This window comes from Lygodium microphyllum, chromosome 5 (assembly GCF_053477565.2).
Source record: "Lygodium microphyllum isolate KBCC chromosome 5, Lygodium_microphyllum_v1.1.10, whole genome shotgun sequence".
Lineage (NCBI taxonomy): Eukaryota > Viridiplantae > Streptophyta > Polypodiopsida > Schizaeales > Lygodiaceae > Lygodium > Lygodium microphyllum.
The window spans coordinates 54,174,840-54,198,630 of record NC_141139.1 but is presented as its reverse complement, the minus strand read 5'-3'; the positions used below and the strand labels follow the sequence as shown (position 1 = coordinate 54,198,630).

The following is a 23,791-nucleotide window of genomic DNA, read 5'->3' as shown; positions in this document are numbered from 1 at the left end:
CTTACTCATGACGCCCATCCTTTGGCCTTTCGCTTCTTCAAAACAAAACTTCCTCTCCTTAATATCACATTCAGTTTGCACGTTCATGAAGTCGACTCTATCTTTGTTGGCTTTGTTATTGGTAAGATCTGCAATTGCAACAAATGATTTCATCTCACCATCTTCCTTTTGATTGGCTTGTGGCCTTCTCAAAAAATTTCTCCGAAATTCTGTAGTCGATATTGCATAGAGGCACAAGAGAGGGCTATGAGATGTGGTAATGGAGCTTGAAAACCCCTCCCCTTGTATGACCACCCCGGCCCAAATCATGACAAGCCACCTTGCCAACCTCACTACGATCACTTATCCTTTCACAACCATGTCGTCTCCACAGGGCTTGATGCACGGCGACTAGTCTGCAGAACATGTCAACAAACCTCTTGTAGATACCATCTCTTCATGTAACAAAACTCAAGAGTCTCAGGAACACGAGGAACATGTACTTCTCACTTTTTTATGATAGGCTCTTGAATCATATAAAAGCCTTTCATGATAGATAATTCGCTAGTGTACATGACCACATAACCCATCCCTTGTTGATGAAATCAATATCTTCATGAAGCCCTTCTCACATGGCTCATGACATCTCATACATCTCGTCCCTTCAGTCAGCACAACTCGTATAGTTTCCATTTGACTTTTATATGAAGAATATTATTGCTTGATATATCCACAAAAATCGAGTGATTGACTATAACTTTCAAATCATATGACAACCTTAACAATGGGTTATCGTATGTACCCATATGAACATTTTTTCGGGTATGATATGTGTACTCAAACCAATTTGGAACCTCCTTTATTTTTTTCCAAAAGCATTCTTCTATAAACTCCATTGAAGTGTACACACCCTTTGAGTCTTTGGAAACTTATATTTTGTTTAAATATATCTGTTTTTGTTCATGCATTGTGTTCTAGAAAAAATATGCTATGAAAATAAACTTCGTGCTCAATTACACATGACTTTGAGAAGAAGTGCACAATTGGATCCATGCCATGCAATCATACAAGCAATGCTACACACAAAGATATGGATGCATTGAAGAATTGGTGTCTAGCTTACCTACAAGTGCCCATGTGTTATGCAAAATGAAAATGCAATTCCTTGGTTAAATTACGATCATTAACCTCACTCTCATCACTCACAAAGAAAAAATGTAGTACTCTGCTTCACCTCACCCAAAATCTCATAATTACTCAAAATAATATGGTCCTCATAATGTTGACCAATTAGCAACCCATCTTACAATTGTAGGCATCCTTCACAATCCTTAAACTCACCCAATCACCTTTCCCACTCATCTTGAGGTTCCTAATTTGGTGATGTATACCCCAACTCTTGTGCGTGCAAAATGGAAGGTGCCTCTCAAGTGCGTGTGCATCGAAGATTTACTACATATAGCTACAGTGGGCATCATGCCATGCTAGTGCTCAACGATGGTGCAAAGAGTGCATCTACCCAACCCATAGCATGGAAGTAATTGAAAAAATCAAGAGTTGACTCCCGAGTGTAGTGTATTTGACAAGTGTAATGTTCATGAAGTGCTCGTGAATCCAAGAATCCTCATGATGTACAAAGATATTGGCAAGAAAATATACCTATTTTAGAATGCCTAGTAGGTACCATGAAAGTCTTACTCCAATCTGCCCAAAAAATCACCAATCTCGACCAAGGCTATCAAGTTTTCAAGCTCAACAAATCCAAAATAACAACTCAAACAAGTCCTGCTCTAGACAAATACAAAAAATCTAGCTACAAAACAACAAAACAAATAGTTTCGCAAATAACTAAACTAAAAAAATCCTGCCCATCTAATGTTTTCCTAGGGGGTTTCAGTTTACACGAAAGCACTTGACAACGGCCCTTGGGATGTGGTCATGACTTGGTTTCTTGCTACCTCCTAGGCTAAGGGGTGAACCCCATTTGGCTCTATGGTTGGATAAGTGGCCAAAATGAGTGGACCTCGATAGAGCTCCCAATTTTCCTCACTGAATTAGAATATGGCTCAATCATGACTATGATTGCTAATAGTGCCTAGTCGCATTTTGTTCAGAAGGTTTCATGGGGTTTGTTGCTCTGATTTGGTGTTGGATAGAGCTTGGAGTTGCTAACAAATGAACTCATAGATGGAATGAGGATGAAAGAATCAACTCAATGAAAAAATTGACTATGAGAGGTATGCAATACAATAGATGCTTAAGGAGTAGAGTGCTGTCCACTGGGGCCTTTGTCTCTCAGAGGGATGGGCTGAGGACGCAGTGTAAATTCACAGCCTTTACGCTTGTACACTTCATACTACAGCTGGAATATCTTGTTTAAGAGAATTAATTCCACCATTGGATTCACTTCTCTCTTTTGTGTTGTGCATTTAGGAGACAAGCATCTTACACATAATTCAGTTGAGGTTTAAAGGAAGCTGCAGCATTATTAGACCCAATTGCCAAAGCAAAGCATTGGTGAGCTTATTATTGGGGGATTTCTTCCAAAATAGGAGCCTTGGAAAAAGCTCATTATCTTTATACCACAGTTGTTAGGGCTGTAGGAACCTTGTGTGAGAAGGATTTCCTACTACAGTAGGGCTGTAGGCATGAGGAGAGCCTTTGAGTACAGATTTTAGTGGCTATCATTAAGCCTAGAGAGGAGTATATTTGGCCCTCTTCTAGACCCTCTTTTTAACCATTTAACCAGAGACATGGATGGCCACATTATAGAGAAAATACCTTGTTTACCTTAGATAGCTTTGTTTGGAGATCTTTGACACTGGCAAACCTTCATAGAGTTGCCCCTGCACATTCAGAGATGGAGGCTTATAGGCCTTATAGGGCATACACCATGACTTGATCAGTGATAAACAGAGGTCAACCCTCCCTAATGGTCTACTCAGGATGAGACTGATGGCCATATTCTTGAAGACAGCAGGCCTTAACCTTTTCAGTATTAGCTAAAATCAGAATTTAGTAAGTGGCAGTATGGTAATATTGAATGTCAATTCAGCGACAATGAGTCTTTTTTGGAATGATTTGAACTATGAAGTGCATAGCCAAGGTTGATATGTGTGATTTTTGTTTGTATTGGTTCTTATTTTCTTCCCAAGCTTGTCTAATTTATTTGACATGAAATTATAATATGTGATGATCATCAAAAGAAACATAGACTAACATGGTTTGAAGTATATAGTTCTTTGGGTGGTAACTATGCTTTTGCTTTAATGTATGTCTGGTAGGATTCGGAAATTGGACCACTCGCTTGGGATAAAGAAAAGCGACAATTTTGGACCAAGGTAATCAGCAAACATTCTCTTGTCTTCATAATTTCCATACACCTTAAACGTACTGTTATATGCAAGGTAGGCTTAATGGATGGACTCAATGTTGAGTTAGGATTGTTGTCATGAAAACATGTATTTTTGAAACCTCACTTAAAATATGGATTAATTTTGAATCACATGATTAAGTAAATGTTGCACATGTGCGGTGCAACTGGGGTTAAAGTAAATTTATGAGCGCAGGACCTAAAGAAATCACGGGATGTCAAAGGAAAAAGTTATTATAAGTTATGCCGCAAAGGTACTTGGTGGTATCTGGTGCTAGTTGTTGGCCTAGGTCATCCATTTGGCCATAAGCGGCACTTGGTGACATTAGAGAAGTGACGTTTAATGGTACCTAACACCAATCTGATGGTCAAAGATGACGTAGAGACATTCGGGAATGGAAGTTGTCTAGCCAATTTAATTATTGGCCAGACAAATTATTTTTCAGGGCACCGAAATAATTATTAGATTAATTTTTAGTATTTAAAGGCTAAAAATTAATATTTAATTATGAAAAATATTGGAAAAACCATTTGAGAAGGTTGCCACTTGTCAAAAATGCCCATGCTAGAAATTGGAAGTTCCAAGACTTGGATTTTTCAAGGCTGAAGGTGAATTTTAGCTAAATTCAGGTGGAGAACTAGCTATCCATTGAGTTTGGGGCATTTCCATCGTCTATGAAGTGGGTTTTTTCAATAAAGCTAAAGAAATACCGAAAGGGGCGCCAATTTTGGGGCCAATCAGGTGTGCATTGTCCAAGATCAGTAGGTAAATTTGTATTTTCAGATTTGCATTAATTGTTTTTTGCTGTAATTAAGTTGTAACTAGGGATTTACCACCCATCCACGGAAGGAAGGCTGGTTACATAAGACTTGCTGGTGATTTTGAATAGCAAGGGGAGTTGGAATACCGAAATGGATTGGGAGAATCCCATTGTAAATCAGCATTTTCAATAAAGCTAAAACAATACCGAAAGGGGCACCAATTTTGGGGCCAATCGAGGGTGCATTGTCCAAGATCAGTAGGTAAATTTGTATTTTCAGATTTGCACTAATTGTTTGCTGTTGTAATTAAGTTGTAATTAGGGATTTACCACCCATCCATGGAAGGGAGGCTGGTTATATGGTTCCATTGCCGGGATACCACTCAATTCCTTGATTTGGTGGGCCCGAGGCACGTGATTGCAAGCCAAAGCTTTGTGCTAGTGCTGGTTTTTACTCTCAGTTGAGAAATTACAGCAATATGTCTTCATACAATGAGATGGACTCAAGCAATGATGATGTCTCTTAGTAAGAACGTTCACATGGGAATGAAGGAAAATGCAATACCTGCTGACCTTGGACAAGGCTTAGATTATGGATAGCAAGCTGAAAATGTTACTGTTGGGCAAGATGCATGGCCTTCAGGGCATAAGGAGGCTGATGACTAGCAAAGTGAAAAGGAATTTGATGACCAGTTCAAGAATCGGATGAGGACAACAACAAATCTCTTTGCTGAATTGGCAAAGGATCCTCAATTTACCTGATTTTTGAATGCTCCATAGAATGATAGCAAAGGCAAGAAAAAGAAGACGTCTTCTACACCTTCGGGATAGCAAGATGCACCAAAGATAATGCCAAACCCTTATTGAAGCTCCCAAAGATGCGAATGAAATAAAATAGTTGGTACCTACGGGGCAAGGAATGCACATGCAAGGCCATCACGGAAGTGCTAATCGAATGGATTTTGGATAGCCAGGCGTGCATACTATGATGGGGCAGCCAGGATATTTTGATGGAAGCATGATTTTTCATGCTATGGTTGGACAAGGACCACATACGAGAATGTATGGCACAAACCCCTATGGTATGCAACAACCAATGCATGGAGTGCAAGGCCCAATGTATTCGGGTATGGCTGGAAATATGCAAAGCCCTATGTATAGCAGCATTGGCTTGATGTCTGGGGCACAAAGTAGCATGTTTGTGATGTCTGGGGCACAAAGTAGCATGTTTGGTACTGCATCTGCACCCTCGAATGCTTATGGGGTTCAAGGAATGAATGTTGGTCATGCAAATGCTCCGTTTGGCGTTGGTTTTGATGTAAATTCAGCAAATGCACCCTTTTTGCAGTAGCCAGTGTATGACAACTTGACATCCAAAGGGGTAGCAAAAGACTATGATGAGGGTGGAAAAAGAGTGAAGTTTGAGTCCTTCAGCGGTGTACAAGATAGGCTGAAAGCTTTGACTTTCATTTTGTCAGCAGGTGGTGATACTTTTTACAGTTGCTTTTTTTATTTACTTATATAAATATTTTATTTTTCTTTTCTTTTGTTGCTGTTGCCTTTTATCCCCAGAGTTCTCTTGGAATAAGTGGGATCTTTGCATGGCCAGAAGAGGCAGCCATTGGGACAAATTGGACTAATGGTTTGTCTGAGCCTTAGGACCAGTTCCATATTGAATGGGCACTGAAGAATAGAATGCCAGTGGTTTGGGACTGTGTGCTTAGCCACTGGAGATGGTGCAGGACAATGAGCCTGGCCAAGATAGAAGATGCACATGTGAGAATGCTCACGGAATAAAAGTCACTGTAATTGAGCCACATTACACTTTTGATGTGGTCGCAATGATAAAAGTTACACATAACAACTCGAGGAATGCAGGGGTCACCATCCCTAAAATTTAGGGGGTTACTATTTTTGGGCCCCAGAATCTGTTCGCGTCATTGTCTTCGTTTTTACACGAGGATTAATTCTCTGGTCTGTGCGAGGTCAAATTTTGCACCGATCATGGAGAATTTTAGACTGGAAGGTTTAAACGGAAAATTGTTACATGTATGCCATATGGCACAAATTTCCAAAAGAGAGAGAGAGAGAGCATTAAAAAAAAACGTAATAGACATAAGGGGCAGATGGGAGAATGAAGTTTGGAGAAGCTGAGGGTAGATTGCTGCAAGAAAACCAGCCATGGAGAGTACTTCTACGTCTCTGACTTGAGCACGGAGGTAGAGCTTGCTCCCTCTGATCACCTCTCTCTCTATTCTCAGAAGAAATGCTTTGCATGATGGATTGATTCCATCGAAGGTACAATTCTGTGTTTTCTCTGCACATGATGAATCATAAGAACAGTGAACTTTGCTCATGCTGAATAAGAACAGTGAACTCTGCACATGTTGAATCGTAAGAACAGTGAACTCTGCTCGTGTTGAATAAGAACAGTAAACTCTGCACATGCTGAACAGTAAGAACAGTGTGTTGGACAATAAGAACAATGAATTCTGCACATGTTGGACAGTAGGGGATGTTGATCTGGACATGTTGTATTGTTCCTATGCAGTTGGGATTTACTAAGAAGAGATGAAAACCAACTGTTCACGGGTTATGTGTTTTGGAACATTACCATTTTTGTAATTTTCTATCTTTTAATTGATAAAGAAATACAAAGAGGAGCGCTGGTCTTCGGGGCCAATGTGGTGTTGAGCGAGGGAGAGAGGTCTCTGTTTATGTGTGTGTATGTAAAGTCCAGGTGTTAGTTGAAGGAACTACCGCTTTATGTGAGTCATAGACCGGTTGCACATTCAGCAATTTGATGCAGCCTATTCAGGGGAAAACTTCACGGAGTTCTCAAAGATTTGAAAGGCAACCACTTTCTTGAAAGGGAATGCATTAAAGTGGTGGTTCACTCTTTGGATGTAAGGTAGAGCACTGTCAACGTGGGTACAATTCAAGCAAATGTGTGCATCGAATTGGTTGACAAGTACCTTTGAGGTGGACATCATGACAGCTTGGAATAAGCTGGATGCTAAGGAATGTAAGAATTTGGAGCAATATAATAAGAAGTTTTGGGATGCATTGCTGCCTATTACTTCTTATTGCCCCATACCCCTTCATGAGCAAGTAGAAAAATATATTTGTGGGCCGCCCAAAGGAATTAGGGATTTTTGCATTAAATCCACCGTGTCTAGCATGTCTCAACTTATAGAGACTGCTAATACAGCTGATGCTTTGCTGCGTGGGAAGGATTCGAGCTTCCTAGAGAGTGGGGAGAAGTTGAATAAAAAGTTGTTTGAGGCTAAGAAAAGGAGCAGATTTGAAAATTAGCTTGAAAAGAGGCTAAAACAAGAAAGAAAGGGCTTGAAAACATTGGCACAACGTAGGGAATTGATTGTTGCAAATAAATGTTTTATTTGTGAACAAGAGGGTCACATTGCAAGGGACTGTCTTAATAGACAACAAGCTAGAAAATCAGAAAATCAAGGAGATTCTAAAGAAAAGAAGCCCAAAACATCAACGGGATTGGTGCCCGATGTTGTTAGTGAGCGAGGGTAGTTTATCATTGGTTTTTATCTTATCAAGGGAAAGCATAGCCTTTTCTGATAAGATAGTTTCATATTAAGACTTTTCTTTGCTCCATCAGGGGGAAGGGGAGGACTTGAAGAGATCCTGCCCCGCCCATATGACCCAAATCAACAATCGATAGAAAATAGGGATCATTCTCGTCCATAGCTGATTTCTATAAAATATATATTTGCATAATGATTTGTCTGTTCCTTTGATGAGTTCAATGATGATGCTGTCACAAAGCAATTAAGGCCTAGAGTTATCTTTAAAAGTCATGTTCCTCCATATACAGGACACAGAGGTATTAATGCCATGGTGAGCATTTCTTTTATTGGCCAGCTTTGAGGCATGATGTAGAACAGCTTGCTAAGATATTCATCGTATGCTAGATGGTAAAGCATGACAGGCAAAAGATGCCGGGTTTATTGCAATCCTTACCTATTCCAGATAGGCCTTGGTAGAGCATTGCAATGGACTTTATTTTTGAGCTTTCCAAGATACCTACAGGGAATTATGGGATATGGACTATCATTTGCAGGTTTAGCAAACAAGCCCATTTCATTTCGATAAGGAAGAAAATAAAGGCTGATCATATGGCACGATTGTTTTTGCAGCACATCTTTGAGTATCATGGTATGTCAGAGTCGATCATTAGTGATCAAGACCCCCGGATGACCAGTTTATTTTGGAAGGGCTTGTTTGAGAATATGGGTATCACACTAAAGTTCTCATCATCCTTCCATCCGCAGACAGATGGTCAGTCTGAGGAAGCAAATTCCAGAGTGTTAGATCTTTTGAGGTGCTATGTTTCAAACCACAAGACACAATGGAAGCAGTATTTGCCCTTGGTTGAGTTTGCTTACAACAGCACAGTGCATAGTTCTACGGGCAAACCTCCATTTGAGGTGGTTGAGGGTGGCAAGAAGGTACCACCTATTCTGCAAACTAAGGATAAGATGTTTGAGGCTGATCGTTATGTGGAAAACTTAGATGTATCCTATGCAAAGATAAAATACGCACTTCAGAGATCGCAAGAAAAGCAGAAGAGGGCAGTTAATTGCCACAGAAGTGCTTTGCAGTTTGTAGAGGGTGATTATCTATTGCTGCGTTTTGGAAAGGGAAGACTGAAAAAGATGAAAGTAAGAGTAAGATTGTATCCAAAGTTGAGTATGAGATACTATGGGCTCTTCTAAGTGTTGGAGAAGATCAGTGATGTGGCATATCAGCTGAAATTACCTCCACATTGGCGGATACACAATACCTTTCATGTCAGTGTGTTGAGGCCTTTTCATGATGATGTGCCAGAGGATATGTCTGCTGAAATTCAGCCTGAGGTTGAGGAGCTAGATGAGATTTTGGTTCCTGAGTAGATTTTGGCTCATAAGAAAAGAAAGGTCAAAGGTAAAGTTTCCAAGAGATACTTGGTGAAATTTCAGAATTATTCACAAATTTATGCCAAATGGATGAAAGAGGATGACTTGGCAAACCATCCTTAGTTGTTGTAGCTTTATCTAGATGCCTTTCAGTTAGAGCCGACTTTAGTTCAGGATCTATCAGGTTCAATAGAGCAAGGGTCCGGAGTATTGCTTGATGCTCAAGGGGGAGGTAGCACTTCACCTCCTCTAGTTATGGACAGTTCTCGTATGTAGTGGATCTTGGATGTATTCAACATGCATTTTAGGTACTGCGCTAACAGTATGTTTGCTATGAGATTACTACTTAGTGTACTAGTCAGTATGAGATGTATGCAGATGAGTATGAGTTTCACCGGGGCACTAGAACTATACTTTTGCATCAGCTTATGATCAATTTAGCATGAGTTTTGCCTGAATTTTGAGACGAAAATTTTGATCAATTTTAGCTCAATTTTTGATGAGCTTGAGAATTGTTTATGGTCACTTTTTGGATTAGTTGTGCATCAGTTTTTGCACTGATTGTGGTTGGTTAGTTTTTGCAATGAGTTTGTGATCAATTTGGGGTCAATTTGTAGCAGTTTGTAATCAGTTCTCAGATTAGCAAGTGATCAGTTTATGAATTATGCTCAGGCAATATGTGTTAGTTGATGACACTAGAGAATTGGCGTTTAATGGTACCTAATGCCAATCTGATGGTCAAAGATGGTGCAAAGACACTTGGATTAATTTTCAGTATTTAAAGGCTGAAAATTAATATTTAATTATGAAAAATGTTGGAAAAACCATTTGGAAAGGTTGCCACTTGTCAAAAATGCCCATGCAAGACTGAAAAACGTCTTTAGAGGCTGGAGAGAGGCATTTTTATAAATTCAAACTGCAAGAGAGAGGGAGGAGAGGCTGCTGGTCTGAGGCAGGGCATCTATAGGCTGTTGAGATAGGGCAGCAGTAGTAAAAACATCAATGGCATCATACCATACGTTGTTGTTCATGGAACTAGATGTAAACCATTGAAAACTGAGCATAATCTGATCATAAATTGATCACTTACTGATCTGAGAACTGATCACAAACTGCTACAAATGTAGCCCAAACTGATCACAAACTCATTGCAAAAACTGACAATCTATCAGTGTAAAAACTGATGCACAACTGATCCAGAAGGTGACCATAAACGGTTCTCAAGCTGATAAAAAATTGAGCTGAAATTGATCATAATTTTTATCTCAAAATTGAGGCAAAATTCATGCTAAATTGATCATAAGGTGATGTAAAAGTATAGCTCCAGTGCCTGGGTGAAAATCATACTCATCTGCATACATCTCATAGTGACTAGTACACTAAGTAGCGATCTCATGGCTAACATACTGTCAGCGCAGTACCTTGGATGCATGCTGAATATATCCGAGATCCACTGCATACGAGAGCTGTCCATAACTGGAGGAGGGGAAATGCTATCTCCCCCTCGAGCATCTGGCAATACTCCGGACCCTTGCTCTGTTGAACTTGACGAAGCCCGAACTAAAGTCGGCTCTAACTGAAAGGCATCTAGGTAAAGTTGCAACAATTGAGGATGGTCTGCCAAGCCATCCTCTTCCATCCATTTGGCATCCATTGGTGAATAAATTTAAAAATTCACTAAGTATCTCCTAGAAACTTTACCTTTGACCTTTCTTTCCTTATGTGCCAAAATCTGCTCAGGTACCAAAATCTCATCTAGCTCCTTAACCTCATGCTGAATTCCAGCAGACATATCCTCTGGCACATCACCATGAAAAGGCCTCAACAAACTGACATGAAAGGCATTGTGTATCTACCAATGTGGAGGTAATTTCAGCCGATATGCCACATCGCTGATCTTCTTCAACACTTAGAAGGACCCATAGTATCTCATACTCAACTTCGGATACAATCTTTCTTTTACTTTCATCTTTTTTAGCCTTGCCTTTTCAAAACACAGCAATAGATAATCACCCTCTGTAAATTGCAAAGCACGTTTGTAGTGATTAGCTGCTCTCTTTTGCTTTTCTTGCGGTCTCTGAAGTGCATATTTTATCATTGCATAGGCTATATCCAAGTTTTCCACATAATGATCAGTCTCAAATATCTTATCCCTAGTTTGCGGAATAGGTGGTACCTTCTTACCACCCTCAATCACCTCAAATGGAGGTTTGCCCGTAGAACTATGCACTGTGTTGTTGTAAGCAAACTCAACCAAGGGTAAATAGTGCTTCCATTGTGTCTTGTGGTTTGAAACATAGCATCTCAAAAGATCTAACACTGTGGAATTTGCTTCCTCAGACTGACCATCTGTCTATGGATGGAAGGATGATGAGAATTTCAACGTGGTATCCATATTCTCAAACAGGCCCTTTCAAAATAAACTGGTCATCCGGGGTCTTGATCACTAATGATTGACTCTGGCATACCATGATACTTAAAGATGTGCTGCAAAAACAATCGTGCCATATGATCAGTCTTTATTTTCTTCCTCACCGGAATGAAATAGGCTTGTTTGCTAAACCTGCAAATGATAGTCTATATCCCATCATTCCTTGTAGGTGTCTTAGGAAGCTCAAAAATAAAGTCAATTGCAATGCTTTGCCAAGGCTTATTTGGAATAGGCAAGGGCTCCAACAAACCTATCATCTTTTGCCTATTATGCTTTACCTTCTGGCATACGATGCATGTCTTAACAAACTGTTCTACATCATGCCTCAAAGCTGGCCAATAAAAGAAATGCTCAACTACCTTGACCGTGGTATCAATACCTTTGTGTCATGCATACTGAGGAACATGACTTTCAGTGATAACTCTAGGCCTTAACTGCTTTGTGACACATAGTCGTCCATGCATCATCAGAAATCCATCTCTTACACAAAGTGTCCATGCCTTTGGCCATTGCAAAGCTGATCATAAACATTAGCAAAGTTTGAATTAGCAGCATATTGCTATTTCATGGCATCCAACTCAATGTGATAAACCATGTTGACAGCTGAAATTTGTGGCTTACGTGATAGTGCATCAGCCACAACATTGTTTTTACCATCAATATGTATAATTTGAAAATGAAAAATAGAGAGAAAATTTGCCCATCTCATATATGCTTCTCTGACAACTTTGTCTACGTTAGAAAGTACCTTAAAGTTTAATAGTCTGTCTGCATTGTAAAATCAGCCCCCAACAAATAATGTTTCCACGTGGAGAGTGCATGAAGAGCCTTTCTCATAGAGATGCAAATTCTGTTCTGCACCGTGGAGAATTCGGCTCTCATAAGCCACAATTCGGCCATCTTGCATAAGAACGGTCCCAATGTTTGTTACCACATGTATCACATTGAACTATGAATGACTTCCTTAGATCAGGCAACACAAGCACAGGATCTGAAGTTATCTTTTTCTTCAACTTTTCAAATGCTGAAATTTCCACTGCTGTCCATCTAAATGGCATATCCTTCTTTTGCAAGATATGCAATGGAGATGCAATTTCAGCAAATCCACGTACATACTTCGTGTAGTAAGAATATAAACCCAAGAAGCTGCGGATCTCATGCATATTCCTCAAAGGTGGCCATGATCATATTGCTTCAACCTTTACAGGGTCCATGCAAATACTATTAGCCAATACAATATGCCCCAAAAAGTGGATTTCATGCAAAAAGAATTCACTTTTCTTGTCATTGATAACTAGCTTATGGTCATGCAGTTCATGTTTTCTATGCTCTTCCTCATTCTTTGAATAGACAATCATCCTCTATGTGGCTTGAAGATACGATCCATCATCCGATTAAAAGTGGTAGGAGCATTTGTAAGTCCAAAAGGCATAACAAGAAACTCATACAATCCAAAAGATGTCCTAAAAGCTGTCTTAGACACATCTTCTGGTCTAATGCGTATCTAATGATATCTAACTTTCAAATCTATACGGCTAAATATGGCTGCCCCTTACAATCTATCCATAACATCATCGATTCGAGGAATCGAAAAGCGATTCTTTATTGTGATCTTATTCAAAGCACGATAATCAATGCACATACTCCATGAACCATCCTATTTCTGCACCAAAAGCACTGGAGAACAAAAAGGAGATGAGCTGGGCTGAATCAACCCCTTTTCTAACAGCTCATTTATCTGACTCATAATCTCCTCCTGTTGGGCTGCTCTGACTCTGTAGGGTGGCTTATTAGGTGAACTACTTCCAGGGATAATATCTATGCCATGATCTTCTAGCCTTTCAGGCGGTAGCTACCTTGAAAGTGACTAAGAGAAGCAATCGGCATACATTTTCAGAAATGACATGCGATCCTTCTCTAACTTAGACATGTTTCCAACATTCTCACTATCATCTTTATCCTTAATAAAAATCAAATACGCTGAAAGATGATTTTTCATTACTTTGGAAATGGTTGTTGTAGATACAACAAGGACAGATTCACCTTTCAACTTTACATCAAGTGTGAGTACCTTTCCCTTATGCTGAATAGTGATCTTTTTTGCACGAGAATCAATCACTGCATGCATACAGTGACACTATGGCATACCAAGCAATATATCACAACCCTCAAGTGGATCAATGAAAAACTCTTCGTTGTCCACATATCCTTGTATATGCAATCGAAGTTTTCCAATGAGTGGTGTGACGGGCTCTGCATGGCCTTTACATGCCATTCCAACTTTCCCCATGGGTCCCATCTCATCCTCCTTGATGCCTAGATGGGCGGTCATGTCAACAAAGATGGTGTTGGCTCGTGTACCATTAGCAAAGAAAATCAATGCATGCTGATCCCTAAATTTGCCCCATGCTTTGCACAACTCAGTAGCATCATTGGGCTGATCACTAATAACATCGGGCACCAATCCCATCGATGCTTTGGGCTTCTTCCCTTTAGAATCTCCCTGATTTTCTGATTTTCTAGCTTGCTGCCTATTAGGACAATGCCTTGCAATGTGACCCTCTTGTTCACAAATAAAACATTTATTTGCAGCCATTAATTCCCTACGTTGTGCCAATGTTTTCGAGCCCTTTCTTCATTGTTTTGGCCTCTTTTCAGGCTGATTTTCAGATCTGCCCCTTTTCTCAGCCTTAAACAACTTTTTATTCGGCTTCTCCCCACTCTCTAGGAAGCTCGAATCCTTCCTACGCAGCAAAGCATCGGCTGTAGTAGCAGTCTCTATAAGCTAAGACATGCTAGACACGGTGGATTTAATGCAAAAATCCTTGATTCCTTTGGGCAATCCACAAACATATTTTTCCACTTGCTCATGAAGGGGTATGGGGCAATGATGTAATAGGCAACAATGCATCCCAAAACTTCTTATTATATTGCTCCAAATTCTTACATTCCTTAGCATCCAACTTATTCCAAGTTGTCATGATGTCCACCTCAAAGGTACTAGTCAACCAATTCGATGCAAACATTTGCTTGAATTGTACCCACGTTGACGGTACTCTATCTTGCATCGAAAGAGTGGACCACCATTGTAATGCATTCCATTTCAAGAAATTGGCTGCCTTTCGAATCTTTGAGGATTCCGTGAAGTTTCCCTCTGAATAGGCTGCATCAAACTGCTGAATGAAAGTCAAAGCTTTCAGCCTATCTTGTACATCGCTCAAGGACTCAAACTTCACTCCCTTTCCACCCTCATTATAGTCTTTTGCTACCTCTTTGGACGTCAAGTTGTCATACACTGGTTGTTACAAAAAGGGTGCATTTGCTGAATTTATATCCAAACCAATGCCAAATGGAGCATTTACATGACCAACATTCATTCCTTGAGCCCCATAAGCATTCGAGGGTGCAGATGCAGTACCAAACATGCTACTTTGTGCCCCAGACATCAAGCCAATGCTGCCATATATAGGGTTTTGCATATTTCCATCCATACGCGAATACATTGGACCTTGCACACCATGCATTGGTTGCTGCATACCATAGGATTTGTGCCATACATTCCCGTATGCGGTCCTTGTCCAACCATAGGATGAAAAATCGTGCTTCCACCAAAATATCTTGGCTGCTCCATCATAGTATGCATGCCCGGCTGTCCATAATCCATTGGATAGACACTTTCATGATGGCCTTGCACTTGCATTCCTTGCCCCGTAGGTACCAACTGTTTTATTTCATTAGCATCTTTGGGAGCTTCAAATGAAGGGTTTGGCATTATCTTTGGTGCATCTTGTTGTCCCGAAGGTGTGGAAGACGTCTTCTTCTTCTTGCCTTTGTTGTTCTTCTTTGGAGCATTCAAAAATCGGGTAAATTGAGGATTCTTTGCCAATCCAGCAAAGAGATTTGCTACTGTCCTCATCCGATTCTTGAACTGGTCATCAAATTCCTCTTCACTTTGCTGGTCATCAGCCTCCTTATGCCTTGAAGGCCGTGCATCTTGTCCAACAAGAACATTTTCAGCTTGTTGTCCATGGTCTGAGCCTTGTCGAAGGTCATTCTTGCCTTTATTGTCCTTCTTTGAAGCATTCAAAAATTGGTTAAATTGAGGATCCTTTGCCAATTCAGCAAAGAGATTTGCTGTTGTCCTCATCCGAATCTTGAACTGGTGATCAAATTCCTCTTCACTTTGCTGGTCATCAACCTCCTTATGCCCTGAAGGCCGTGCATCTTGCCCAACAACAACATTTTCAGCTTGTTGTCTATGGTTTGAGCCTTGTCCAAGGTCAGGCATTGCATTTTCTTCATTCCCATGTGAACGTTCATATTGAGAGGTATCATCATTGCTTGAATCCATCTCACTGTATGAAGACATATTGTTGTAATTTCTCAGCTGAGAGTAAAAATCAGCACTAGCACAAAGTTTTGGCTTGCAATCAAGTGCCTTGGGCCCACCTAATCAAGGAATTGAGTGGTATCCCGGCAATGGAACCATGTAACTAGCCTTCCTTCTGTGGATGGGTTGTAAATCCCTGATTACAACTTAATTACAGCAACAAACAATAAATGCAAATCTGAAAATACAAATTTACCTATTGATGTTGGAGAATGCACATCCGATTGGCCCTAAAATTGGGGCCCCTTTCGGTATTTCTTTAGCTTTATTGAAGAAGAAGTTGATTTACAATGGGATTCTCCTGATCCCCTTCTCAATCCAAAAACCTCTTGCTGTTCAAAGTGACCAGCAAGTCTTCAATCTATTTTGCCCCTTGATTCGGGCACTTAATTGGCCTTCACCTACTTCATAGACGATGGAAATGCCCCAGATTCAATGGTTGGCTAGTCCTCCACCTGAATTTAGTTGAAATTCACCTTCAGCCTTGTCGAATCCAAGTCTTGGAGCTTCCAATTTTTGGCATGCTTCCCAAGGCTGCTGCTAAATCCTAATTTTTATTGTAAATTAGGGTTTACAATAGAGAAATTTGCAATTTCTCAATCTCCAAGGGTCCAAATGCTGAGATTTTCGGAGCAAGGCTGTGAAATGGCTGGGAGATGAGAGAGAAAGTTGTAGAGAGAGAAAATTCAGAGTTTTGTCGCGAAGAATGACTGAAAATCAGTCAAATGCAACTACTGCCTTGCCACAACAGCTTGTAGATGCAAGAACTGAAGAAAATGAGTCATTTACTGTTGTTGCTCTGTCTCAACAGCCTCTAGATGCTGTCACCTGTTGTTGATTGGTCTTCTCCTGCCCTTGGCTGCCTCAAAAGGTCCTCCAATGGCTGTAAATCAGACCAATAGCATCTCCTCCCCCTCTCTTGCAAGCTGATTCATAAAAATGCCTCTCTCGAGTCTCTAAAGACGTTTTTTAGTCTTGCATGGGTAATTTTGAAAAGCGGTAACTTTCTCAAATGGTTTTTCCAGCATTTTTCATAATTAAATATTACTTTTTTATCTTTAAATACTGAAAATTAATCTAATAATTATTTCGGTGCCTTGAAAAATAATCTGACTGGCCAATAATTAAATTGGCTAGGCAACTCCCATTTCTGAGTGTCTCTGTGCCAACTTTGACCATTAAATTGACGTTAGGTACCATTAAACGCCACTTCTCTAATGTCACCAACTAACACTTATGGCCAAATGAATGACCTAGGCTAACAACTGGCACCCGATACCACCAAGTACTTGTGCGGCATAACTTTTAGTAACTTTTGCCTTTAACATCCCGTGATTTCTTGGAGTCTTGGGCTCGTAAATTTAGTTTAACCCCAGTTGCACCTCACATGTGCAACATTTACTTAATCATGTGATTAAAAATTAATCCACATGTTAAGTGAGGTTTAAAAAATACATGTCTGTATGACATGGGAACTCTCCGCGCTCCGCAACTCTTAGGTAAGACCATGGCCCACTGCGAAAAAACTCCTGTGGTAGCAGTTGCGCCTGTCTTGGGAAAGTGTGACGAGCAGCATGGACGGATGAGTTGGTGGCTGTGGGGGGGGGGGAGGGGAGACTCGATTGTCGGTGAGTGGAGGATGTCGGCGTATGGGGCTCCTCCCCTCCTGTGGGGGAGGGGGGGGGAGAGAGAGAGAGAGAGAGAGAATGGGTGGGGATTAGGGGGGTTGGTCGGTGGGGCTGATGGTGGGGAGGGGGAGACTCAAGGGGTGGTGGGATGGTTGGGGGACACACGGCGGTTGTGGGCGGGGGGGACTGGTAGCTCTAGAGGGGGGGGGGGGGGGGTTGACTGTGGACTAGCGTCGGGGGGGCAACCGTAGGGAGGGGGTGGGGAATTTGGGTCCTCGAGGGAGGTGGCTTGTGATGCCTCCGTGGAGGATGGATGCGTAGGCTTGTGGTCGTGCCGGGTGGGGCGAGGAGGGGGTCACCGCGTGGTGTTTTGCCGGAAGGGATGCTCGCCCTCCTGCTTCCTGCTACCGTGGCTGTCGCCCTCCTGCTTCCTGCTGCGGCCCCCCTGCCGTCTCCCTCTTTGTCATCTCTGGACCTGTGTGAAGCCATCCTTGTCCACCTGTGGGCTTGTCTGCGAAGCCAGCTTGGTTCCGAAGCGCGTACAATCTACTGCTTGAGGCCCAAACTCATGGCAACGCAGGCACTGCCTTGACTGCCCAGTCACAAAATCTCCAAAAATTGTGGTATATTCTTTGTCTCTTTCAATGCCACCCATACCTTCGAGACTCTTGCTGTTGTCGCTGCATCCGTGAAGGAGGCGGGAAGGACAATGCTGAAGAGCCGTCCAAAGTCCTCCACTAGCTGGCGATACTCTACCGCCAGTCCAGGGAAGAGTAGGGCGACTGGATGTTTGAGGAAACTGTTATGGAGTGCGAATGCCTCCACTGTGAAGCCAGTGTACCAGGGAACCATGTAGATGATCCCCTTCGTGGAAGCATAGGGTGAACTGGCTACTAGCTCACGGGTTGCGTTTGCCGAGGTGAGTCGTACCATGAAGATCCCTTGCCCCATGAGAACCGCCTCCACAATCTGTGCAGTGCCAATGCGCAGTGTGGAGTGAAGCCAATCCTTAAGTTGGGCCCTGGATGAAGAGTGTCCTACGACCTGATCGAAGATCTCTATTTCTCTTAGCTCTAGCTTTGTGGTATGGACTGCTAAGAGTTGTTCCTCAAAGAGGACAACGCGCAAGGTGTTTGACTGGGGGGGGGGGGGGGGGGCGAGGGGGCGGGGGCACTTGCAGAATGTGCTGCCGTCTGACCAGAGGTTTCCATCGCGCGTCCCTACTGAGAACGTGCCAGTCACACTATTGAACTGCTGGGGGGGGGGGGGGGGGGGTTTGTTTTCTGCCGATGATGGAAGCACTGGGCGCCATGAATGATGTTGTCAGACTGGAGCCGTGTGGGTGAGGGGCCTGGAGCTGCAGGGTGAAGGAGACGGGGGACAGCCGGGGGGGGGGGGGGACTGGGGCGTCAGATTGGGGGGGGGGGGGGGGGCGAAGAGGGTGGTGGGCCTGGAGCGGCAGACAGAAGCCGCAGGGTGGGGGGAGACAGCGCGGGGGGGAGGCAGCTCGATGGCAAGGTCTGGCGGGGGGGGGGGAGGCACAGCGCGCCGCGGGGAGGGACAGGCGGCGAAACGGGTGGGTCGCGGGGGGTGCGGTGGCAGGTCAACGGTGACTGGCACAAGAGGCGGGGGGGGGGGGGGGGGGGCAGTGGCAGGTCAGTGGTGATGGGCAGGAGCTCTTCACTGCTGTGTGTGTACCTTCTTCCACAGATTGTATACATGATTAAAAAGAAGACGAGCTAGGTTCACTATATAATGGCCAGTGAAGTGTTCTGGATGAGATCAATTCTATTCTGCTCAGTAGTACAAGAGATGATAGGAGGAATGGATGATAGAGCAGTTAGACTAAATGTAGTAGAAGATAAAAGCAAGAAGAGAAGATAACTTGTGAGGAACAAAGGAGAATATCAGCAGGTTGAGTTGAACAGGTTAGCCAGTTACATAAGGGTGGGAATGGAAGATTATGAGCAGCTGATCAGGAGAAGAGGAAGCAGATTATGGGCAAGGGAGCTGGTGAGAAGAGCATGAAGCAGCAGTTAATAGGAAGCTCACAGCTCTTCTGCAGTTATATATAACATGTTAGAGTGATGAACTACTAGTCAACTGGGTGTTCTTGAGGTTTGCCTCCCATGCACCCACAATGAATTTCTACTTGTTTGGTCATGTGACCTTTACATGTTGTCTTACAGATATGGCATGCTTAGGCCAAGTGAAAAGGCATCAGTGGTCTTTTGGTTGCCTGAAAAGGACCGAAATGGGGTATGGGATTTGTTTAAACAGACATACTGGGACAACCTTGCAATCTGGTAGTCTTCTAGCATCTTCTAATTTTGCAACAAAAGCATCTTTTAGGGGGCTCTTATTGCTCTTTCAATGCCATAGGCCACTTGTAGTCCCATATTTTAAGGTGTGTGAACCTCAATAGAACCTCCACATTGGCTGCTGTCTCTAGCTGATTTTGGTGCTTTCATGGCGGTTAGCAATACCTCTTAGTTGTGGATTGAGCTTCCACACACCTACAAACACAGATATTTGCTCGTGTTATCTAGAAATCAGCTCAAGCACTTGCCATTGAACATGCTGTCTACTCAGATTTCATGTACTTCAACATCTCCTTTTAGAAGGCAAGAGTCTGCAAGCTGTTGTACATGTGGTAGATATTCAGTTATGTGCTATTTACTGATTATTGCACTTGTTTATAAAATTTTAAATGTTTATTTCATATGTTGTTCTTTAATATTTGTTGGGTCAGTCAATGGTAGTTGGTTATATGCAGTGCAAGATAACAGCCTTGTTTCCACCTACTCAAAATGTGGAGGAAAGTTTAGCATTTTCTTTCAACACATTGGAGCTTCAGGAGGAGCTTCCATACGAGTTAAAGAAAATTGAACATCAGAATTGGGAAGAACAAGTGAAGGTACACACTAAAGATGTTTCTCCTTTTGTATGCCACTCTATTTTCAGATGCTCAACTATAGTGACAGCCTCAATTCTTCTTGAGAGTTGCCATCGATTAATTTGGGTTCAACACAAATTGTGATCATCAATCAGATCAAAATATTCGTCCTCTAGTTCACCACATTCTTTTGCACTTGACTTATGCAGCTCAAATTGGTATTTGTTGTATCCTAGAAATCAGGAAAGTTTTCAAGTGTGTGACTTGCTGAATGTGACACGGATTTTTGTGATGCGAGTTGCTTGAATGGGGAAGGTCTATGGGTTTCTAGAGCAGTGTTGGCATGATCTTCATGGTTTAGGTCTCTCGTCACCTGCAGCTCATAACAGGATTGTGTCTCAATCACAAATAAAACAGGTATTACATTGAAAAAAGTTTGAGCCATAGCATAGTCTCAGCGAGGAAAGAGTAGGTGAGATCACATGGGAAAATCAATGCTGGGCTGTGAGGATGCCTTTTATAAAGCATCTACTGATCTTGATACTTAGCTGTCTGATTCTTTGCTGCTTTATTGAAGGTGAAGAACATCAGGATGCATGCCATTTTGGAAAAATCATGTGTGTTGGGAATCAGGTCTGGGAGTAACTGCTTCAGCCTCACACAAGACCAAGGGTATCAGAGTGATCAACCTGCAATGACTGATATTCTGCCTGTATATATTTCTATTAATGCTTTTCTTTCCTCAAAATTTAGGACTGAAAGATCTGCTTGGAAAGGCTCCCCTCTCAGCTCAAAATTTAGGACTGAAAGATCTGCAATGACTGATATTCTGCCTGTATATATTTCTATTAATGCTTTTCTTTCCTCAAAATTTAGGACTGAAAGATCTGCTTGGAAAGGCTGCCCTCTCAGCTCAAAGCCTTGGCAAAGAATGGTGGTCACATTGATGGTCTTCAGATTAAAGGCAAACAACTAGCTCAGTAGGGATTTTTTGACAACTTTCCCTCTTTTTTAACAGACCTCTCAGCTCAATATCTCAAAAGTTTTGGCTGTAGGTTGCACTTGTTTGCTATCATGGATGGCTTCACAACCAACTGGCACAAGTCACTATGAACATTATGACTGACAAAAACAGTAGGGTGATGGAGTGATTTGAGTTGAAGGCTTGGACAGACTAGTATTTGGGTCCTCCATGCGCAACTTAAATTCATTAACAGTTTCCTTTTCCCTGCTTCCTTGTTCTATTTGCCTCTAATTGGCTGGTCTAGAGACTGAATTGGACCTTAACAAGAAAATAATTCTCTAGTAGGTTCTTTTCTTTGGAAAGACAAAGATAAGGCAGATTTACTGCATTGCTGCCCTTGCTCAAAATGGAGTCTCTGAAGGAGAAAGGAGGATTTAAAATTGCCAACATCAGTCTTCACTGCAGCTATGTTTATAATAGTTCCACCAGCAGGCTGCTGATATGGACACTTCGCCCCACAGAGAAAACGTGTTTATAGATGTTACTTAGTGTCTGCTGGTGGTTAGGAGTAAAAGCAAGGCATTAAGTGTAGGGTTGGAAGAACCTCAGTTGGAGGAGCAGGCTTAGCATGCATCTTGGATGACCATCCAAACTCAAGGGAATTGTGCCTACAGGAGGAGAGGATGAGATTGTAGGAGGGAAAAGGAGAGAGGGAGGAGGAATTCTGAGAGAGAATGACCGGCAGCAGGAGATCTTGCAGATGGTGTTGCAGCTGGATGTTGGTGTATCAGTCCATGAGCACGACTTACAGCCAGGATTGTGATAGAGCTGTCCTTGGATGCACTTGTGGTGGAGGAGACCCTTTGTGGCTGTAGGATGTGCAATTTCTGTGCATGCAGTCATCTAATCAGAAGAGGATCTTTGAACCTTTGACTCTGAACTTTGATTAGAGAAGCCATTGCCTGAAGCAATTCCATTTTGCAATGTGACATTCTTGAACTCCTGGAGGCTGTGATAATCTCTGATCACTGTTATTTCATGTAAAGAGGAGAGCTTTCATTGCTGCACCGTTTTGAAAGCCCCTATCCTATCCACGAATGTCCAATCTTTTAGCTTTGAATCCTTGAGATCTGTCGTATGATCTCTTTGTTGTATCCATCCATATAATTTCAGTTGTATCAGCCTGTGAGCTTATTTTATTAGTCTAAGTCAACTATAAAATACTTAGAAGTGTTTCTTTTCCCTTTAGAAGCACTTCTATCTCCTCCCGAAGTCCCAACTTGATGTCTTCCTTTTTCATCAAGATCCACAAGCAATGTTAGATCAGTACTCTATATCTATGGTTTGTCTTTTGTTGAGATGGATCAGAGAAGTCTCATCTTTTTAATTTGTATGTTCAAGGCTGTATGCTATATATTTCTGCAATTTCTGCATACAGTTGGATCAATGAGTCTTTTTCATGGTGTGATGAGCGCTTTTCCCATATCCAATTGAGTCATTCTCAAAAGTTGCAGGCAGATGATTAAAAGTCACTCTCACTGCTTGGACCTTTCAGGCTGGGGACTTGATCATATCCAATCCTGCTTGGTTTGCAAGAAACCCGGGTTTATTAAGCAGTTCTTGAATCCTGGGAGCTCATAGTATTCTTCTGCAATTCTTCAAGTTGTGATCACACATGCAATTTTCTGCAGTGTCTTTCTCTTCTCTTTGAACAGTCTTGCCTGGAAAAGTTTACACTTGGCTTTTGTACACCATGGGGTGAAGGGCTTGAGCTTATTCCCACTTCCTCAGTTGGCTGAGATTCTGGAACAGCCTTAACCACCTAATTTATCATAATACAAATACCCGTGTTCTCACTGTGCAGAGCTTCATCAAGTGTTTCCCAAATGATTCCCTCGAGCTACCCAGATCAATAAGGAGCACTATGTTGTGTATATTCACTGTGTAATTCTATCTTTCCCCCTATAGGCTTAGCTAATAGTTGCACTCACACATTAGGCCTTAACACACACTCCTGCACTAGGATTCACAAACTCCACCTCTCCAATCCCACTCACCCTAACACAACTCACTGTAGTGCATGCACTAAATCACTCACTACCACACACACACACGAACCTAGCACTCACACACTAGGTCATACACACTAGACCCTAACCCTCGTACTCCACCCCTCTCACTAGCACACTAGACACTAGCCTACATACACTTGTACACTAGTTCACTTGCACACTAGAGCTCACCCACTCACACAATAACCCACCCTGATAGGATAAAGGAGAGCCTTTGAATTTAAGGATTTTCTCTGTCAGACAACAGAAAGAGCAGCGGTTTTACAAAAGATATGCAGAACATTGGAGGCACTTCTACAACTCCTTGGTTTGCTGAGATTGGAAATAAGATTTTGAAATTTACACAAAAAGTGCCAGATGGTGGAAGAC

General features: G+C 42.0%; 1 protein-coding gene across 3 annotated transcripts in view; it reads left to right on the top strand.

The window, feature by feature from the left end:
• The window catches only part of LOC148035834 (ribosomal protein L11 methyltransferase-like protein), a 66,296-nt gene that overhangs the window by 40,349 nt on the left and 2,156 nt on the right, over window positions 1-23,791 (top strand). For 2 of the 3 annotated variants that reach the window (XM_087677847.1, XM_087677849.1), the window contains exons 3-4: window positions 3,264-3,320; window positions 20,267-20,407. In XM_087677847.1, the coding sequence (XP_087533973.1) occupies window positions 3,264-3,320; window positions 20,267-20,407 (198 nt within the window). The remainder of the gene's footprint in view (window positions 1-3,263; window positions 3,321-20,266; window positions 20,408-23,791) is intronic. The other variant, XM_087677848.1, reaches the window with a different exon arrangement.